Below are 6,899 nucleotides of genomic sequence, written 5' to 3'. Positions count from 1 at the left end.
AATTAACGTTTCTGATACTAATATTAATTCAAAATATTCGCTTTGAGTTAAGTGTCAGCTAAAATTTTATTACGCTTTCTCCAAAATTATCAACAGAACTTGAGCATCTCCTGAGAAGCTTATATGTATTCGTGATTAATGTTCAAAAAATTGAAAATATTACACTCGATCACCCGGTATAACAGGTTCATATCCTAATAGTATCTTCATACGATGCACGATTAGGATATACTGTCTATGCCACTGACACACAAAATCCGTGCATTACTCTAAAATTAACTTTGGCGAACATGTGCAGTGCACATTGAATTCTATAAAAGAAAAAATTCTAACTGAAAATTCAAAAATTCAACATGACGGGCTTGGTTCTATTAGTTGTATGTGGGTTTCTGGGAACTGCATACGGTGTAGGGTACCTTGGCAAAAGACCACCAACTCAGGGTGCCTGTTATTATGACAATATCTATGCTGCTCATTTTAGTTACAAAGGAGGCGCTTGTGAAGGTGAGAATTTTTTTTATAAAGATGAAACAATGCAAGTGCTGTAATAATGAATATTTATCATTTTAAGTAAGTTTTGCTGAAGTAATTTACATGATCATCATTTAAAAAATGAAAACTACAAATGGATTACTGTGCATATTTAAAAAAGATTTAAGGCTTAATAGATGCACTACTATCTGTATTTTTTAAAGTTATTCTAAGAAGATTACTTAAAGCCAGTCAGTATTATAACTCGTATATTATGCACATATTATCTCCGTTTTTCTTGCTATTAGGACCGTATGATTGGTGCAGAATAAGCAAATGTTGGTCGACATGTGGCTCATACAAGAGACAATCTCCAATCAACATAGACACATACAGGGCAAAACAGAATCACCATGGATACGTGCAGATAAAGAATTTCAACAAAAAGGTTCCTGCCTATATCTATAACAATGGTAATTATCTCACTTCAATATACTTTTAAATTATTTTCTTTGAAAATTTTTGAAAGTAAAAAATAAGATATGTCGAAGTTAGAAAACATTCTCTAACGTTTTATCTTTAGTTATATGTAGAACTTCTAAACATTCCCCAGCAAATTGTTCCACCAAACATATGCAAGATACTCCAATTTGCATTTAGATTTAATATCCCCTACTCATATGTACACAACATAAAGCAATGAATGATTTCAATTATGAGTCAGTATTAAAGTAAGTTTGCTCTTGTCTTTCTGAGAACCACAGATCTGAACAAATACATTTCTTTTAAACAAGGTACTATTATCCATCCTGCACATGTTCATGTTACTGTTTGCAGGACACTCTCCGAGCTTTGAAGTGAAGCTAGATTACTACAAAAGGGGAAATAACATAATTCTAACAAATGTTCCTGGCCGACCAAAATATAAGGAATATGTGTTTGCTCAGCTTGAGATGCATGCCGGCCAAGATGAATACAGAGGATCGGAACACTCAATCGACAACCATTTCTACCCTATGGAAGTAAGAAAAATACTTTAATAAAACTTTGTACATATATTTCTTAAATAATGTTAGAAGCAGATATGCTTTACGTACACATAATTTAAATATTAAGTGCACTTTTTAAAATTTTTAACAAAATTTATTTCACTTGTTTCATTTGCGTGTATCTTTGTAATTTTTTTCAGGCCCAGCTGGTATTTTACGACAGTAAATATTCCAACTTGAACCACGCCCTCTCTTATCCCGACAGTTTGGTAGTCATGGCGGTCATGGTTGAGGTATACAATGTTATGCATCTTTATTCAATTGTAGTTATATTTTTCGAAGACCAGAAAAGATTATGCTTTGGTAAGGTGTTCTATTTCATATATGTTTGTTTGTAAAATTTTTCACTCATCTTCCGATATTGCAGGTAGCTCATATTTTCAACCTCGCCACCTTTCTTGTTACAAACGAATTCATTAATCTAGCACAAGCATCGGAGTATGTGCATCTTTATATCTTTTGATGTTCTCATTTTGCTTTAACAGGTAAGCAGAGGCTATTATCAGCCTTCAAATGACCACAATGACGATGATGGTGATGATGACGATGATGAACTTGGTAAAAGCAACTTATTTTCATATAAAAACTTTCTTGTACTACTCATTTATCTAACTTTGCAGTTCCTCAAAGGAGAAATTGATGATGATAAAGTTAGCAAAGACTTTTCTTCCAGTTATTTAGAATATCACTTATCTTTACATTCAATGATAATCTAAGAAAGGTTATGTAATTTCATACAATGTATTTGTGTTGTTATGGTTGAACAGCAAAATAAGGCTCACAAGTTGAATACTTTGGATTTTTACACGAAATAAAGCTAGGAAATTGAAACATACATGTATATGGTCTTTTTTTAGCATTGTAGATATCAATTTGATTTTATTACAGAAATTTGTAGCTAGTCAAAAATACCAAAATTATGAATAGATCTAGAATTCCGTATTAATCTACAAAATATCAAATTTTCTGTATATTTTTCTTTCTTTGATATTCCCTCTGCCTTTGTCTTTTCGTAACACAGTCTCAAAGTCTTTCAGTTAAATGTGGAGTGTTTATGATGGTTTATTTACTCGACTCACAGACAAAAGTGTAATTGTACAACTCAAACTTCTTGCAATGGGAAGAAAAATCACATTTACGATATAATCTCTCAATGATTAGATATCACTTCATCATTCTATCACACTATGATAAAAATGCCAATTTTATTCCATAAATAGATAACGGTACTTAAGCATTAAAATATATAAAATTATAATTATTAATGATCTATTGTTTCATTTCAATTAAATGCTATTAATTTTTTTTTGCTGATTCTTGTAGGATGGGGAAAAAGAATAACACGTGGAAAAGATGGATTTCTTGGACGGAATTACTACAAAGGGGTATGATCCATTAAATTCAGGAAGCAATTCATCCTTGCGATATTTTAATGGTGTCAATTAGAATCCAATGTCTACATTATTTTTACCAATTTTGTTTAAAAAATTTGTTGAAACTATTCATCACAGCAAAATATCTTGTTGAATAAAATGGATGAACACAAGTAAAATAGTACTTTTTGCTCATTGATTCCAAATAAGTGCATCTGCTTCTAGGCCTCAATATCTTGTATCTGATGACCCAGTTAAAAAAAAAATTCGCTATCACCATCATGCATCGTCTTATCATTCTAAATATTAATTAAATATCCGCAACTACAGTGTATAATTTACATACATGTCCATAGTATTAATGACATTTGTCTTTTAATAGTATGGGAAGTGCAGATTCCAGTATGCACGCTCTTTGAGCTACCTTATGGAGAACTACTTCACGAAGATTAGGAAGCATTATCCTCTGGGGCACAAACATTTTAGTGACTATCGACCAAAAGGTAAGAGTGACTTTTGATTTTAGTAAGGCTTGCAGTGCAGGGCACTAATTTTGTTATATAAATAAGCATAAACAAAATAAGCAGCAGCATCCAGCTAAAATCAGGATCAGCATTAAAAAACAGTATTGCTAGGATCAGCATCAGCAAGCAAAGGATAGAACTAGCATTGACCTACATCATGTACATCAGCATTATGCTACTTACATTAGAAAATCGATAATTTGTCTATATTTAAGAATAAAAACAGGAGGAGAAACTTGTCATTTTTTTTTTAATTATTAATACAAAGAGAAATATTATGAATAAATAATTATATAAGGCAGTTTTATTGCTTTAAATGACCATGCTAAAATTCAATTACAGCATCTTTTTTCCGGTACCTTATTATAAAACAACATCAGGATAAGGATAACTAGCATTAAGTCAGCTAACAAAAGAATTATTCGAATCAGCAAGCAAAGGAAGCATAAAAATCAGCATCGATACGTAAAAAAATAGTTCTCCGCAAAGTAAAAAACAATATTGAGAGTCATTACAAAAAAGTATCAGAATCACGGGACATCTCTTTTAGTTTCTGTTTTGTTAGGCTTTATAGTCAGTAGTGTTTGTATGTTTTTATTTAGATCTTCGATGTGGCTTGAAACCAGGTCATGACTACATTCAACGCCATTGCTACAGAAGAAACACGTACTATGATCATAGACATCATGTGAATTATGGGATTTCTCCGGCGGATGTCCTTCCATATGATCAGAGGTTCTACACATACGCCGGATCTTTGACTTCGCCACCTTGTTACGAAACTGTTCAATGGATTGTCTATAAGTGTCCAGTTACTGTCTCAAGAAAGGTCAGTAGATATTTTTAATTTTATAGTTTACAAAATCATGATGCAAATCAAAAATTATTGCAAAGTGACTACATTACGTAGATTCGAATATCTGGCCTCTTTCGTATCATATTCAGCTAATTAATGTAATTAATCACATAAAAATTTGAAAAGAATTTTTATTTTCATTTTCTAGGCTTTCCAAAGTCTCCAGTATATAGAAGATTCTCAAGGAGAACCTCTTTATAAGTTGGGTGTTCGGAGACCAATTCAGGTTTGTTCCTTATATTTTTTTTTCATTTTGTTGAATATCTCTTCCTCTAAATGCAGAATGATTAAAATGCATACAAATCTGTGCATCCATATTCAACTTCAAAATGATTTTTAGCTAATGTAAATAAAATTAGATTAATACTTATTTCTAATTTTTTTTCTCAGAAAAACCATGGATACATTCACGTATATAGCAATTATTGAGGAATTCAGCTTAAACTTTACAAAAGCTGAAAAATGGAATTTCCCTAAGTGTATTTTGCAATCAAATGCTTTGACTTTGATGTGATATTATCCCTCCTTTACTTCTTCACTTTTTGTGCTTTGTTTTTGCTCGGATTGATTTGTTTTGTTTTTTGTTCATTTTTGTTGTTGTTTGAATTCGATTAAGGAAGTAAGTTAAAACTTAATTTCATGAAAGTGTTTAACATTCTTGAATAAACAATGCAATGAAAAACTTTGCTTGGCTGATTTTTTTTACTTATTTCAGTAATATATATATATACTTGTGATTTTTTTTTACCGATTAACTATTTGCACATGCAAGATTTCTTAATAATCTACATAGCAGTTTTATTTACCGTTACTGTATCATTCGACAGTTAACCGGTTACATGTAACGGAGTATTTGTTGACAACACAAGTTTTTTTTCATATCAGGGAATTGAAATACTTATAAAAATAAACACCAGCAATTCTTAGCCCAGGGGCCACATCCCTTACCTGATCACATCGGCCAGGAAAAAGAACAAATCAGATTAGAATTGAAAAGATTACTGAGGGGTTGGGGGAGGGGGCTTGAATTCTAATACTACTTGAGAATGCCTCCATATCAATACTGCATATAACTTCTTGAGAAAGTTCTTGAGAAAAAGATTTTTATAGATTTTTTAACATTTTGTTTGTATAGATTACTTTGTAATAATTTGAATTTTACTCCCCATTGTTTCCCTCCCTTCCCCAAAGGGTACTTATGATTTGAACAAATTTAAATCTTCAATACGTGAGGATGCTTACATATCAATATGACTAAACATAGCTTTTTATGTTATTGGGATTTCCCCCTTTATTTTCCTACGGAAATTTTTGATCCACCATTGAAACCCTTCTACCCTTGGGGGTTATGATTTGAAAAAAATTAATTCTACACTACCCGAGGATGCTTCCATATAAATATCACTAACTATGGCTTTGCTATTCCTTAGAAGATTTTATTTCCTATATTTTAATGTAAAACCTGGATCTCCGATTGTGTCCCAATCCTATCCCTGGGGGTTATGATTTGAACAAACTAGAATCTACAGTACCTGAGGATGCTTCCATATAAATATCACTAATCATGGCTTTGTTGTACTTGAGAAGAAAAGTTTTAAGATTTCCCTATATATTCCTATGTAAAACTTTGATCGACCATTGTGGCCCCACCCTACACCCGGGGTCATGATTTGAATAAACTTGAATGTACACTACCTGAGGATGATTCAATATGAGTTTCATCTTTCCTGTCCCTATGGATCTTGAGAAGATATTTAAAGATTTTTCCTATATATTCCTTTGTAAAACTTTGATCAGCCATTGTGCCCCCACCCTACCCCCGGGGGTAATGATTTGAACAAACTTGAATGTACACTACCTGAGGATGATTCAACATGAGTTTCATTTTTCCTGTCCTTATGAATCTTGAGAAGAAGATTTTTAAAGATTTTTCAGATATACTGAAAGGAAAAAGAAACGCAGGGTAGCATAATTGTCGATAAAAATTTGACCACATGACCGAAAATTACGAAAATTGGTCAGATGGGAAATTTAGTTACTGTGCATCAAAATCAGTATTCAGAATTACTCAACCGTAAAATTTATGACGTCACGTAGGGAAAACGCTAAAAAGCCCAAAACACGTGCAATTTGATAACGACGTGTTTGTCCACAAATCTTGTTGCATTATTTGATGCATATGAGGTATGCACATCGTTTTTCAATATTAAGAGACATTATTGAATTTTTTGCAATCTTGGCACAGTTTATGGAAGTTCAATGGGGTCTTGTTTTCGAATTGCCTAATTAATGAAAAAGACAATAACGGTTTACTAAGCAGTCTCTTGTAAATTTTCCCCCATAAAACTTTTTAGCCGTTGTCAGAGAGGGTCTGGAGTGGATTTCAATCAACCGTGACGATGACGTTAATGCGAAACAGAGGCATGTTACGAGCGGGTTATTCGTCTTGCCATCTCTTAAATCGCCACCTTACTACCACAAAAACAGCCATTTATAGTGTACACGATTATAATCATTGCATTCATACGAAATTTGAAAGAAAACAATTCCGCAATTTGGTTTTTTGAGCCAGTCAACTTACTGTTGTATTCCTCTCACTGGCGCATGCGCGCGCCGTTTGACTTAT

The 6,899-nt window shown here is 32.5% G+C and overlaps 1 protein-coding gene across 1 annotated transcript; it reads left to right on the top strand.

Moving 5' to 3' along the window:
- The first annotated feature begins 348 nt into the window (after window positions 1-348).
- LOC134261240 (nacrein-like protein) lies at window positions 349-4,792 on the top strand. The gene is made up of 10 exons (XM_062743691.1): window positions 349-504; window positions 780-944; window positions 1,309-1,493; window positions 1,661-1,753; window positions 2,006-2,078; window positions 2,844-2,905; window positions 3,276-3,396; window positions 4,020-4,246; window positions 4,422-4,499; window positions 4,664-4,792. Exons 1-10 carry the CDS (start codon window positions 354-356, stop codon window positions 4,700-4,702), a joined length of 1,194 nt encoding a protein of 397 aa, XP_062599675.1. The 5' UTR covers window positions 349-353; the 3' UTR covers window positions 4,703-4,792.
- Window positions 4,793-6,899: the final 2,107 nt, after the last annotated feature.

Source organism: Saccostrea cucullata, unplaced genomic scaffold (genome assembly GCF_032062105.1).
Source record: "Saccostrea cucullata isolate Sc308-1 unplaced genomic scaffold, CSIRO_AGI_Scuc_v1 ctg12084, whole genome shotgun sequence".
In the NCBI taxonomy this organism is placed as follows: Eukaryota; Metazoa; Mollusca; class Bivalvia; order Ostreida; family Ostreidae; genus Saccostrea; species Saccostrea cuccullata.
Note: the sequence above shows the minus strand (reverse complement) of the source record. Positions and strands in the feature narration are given on the sequence as shown.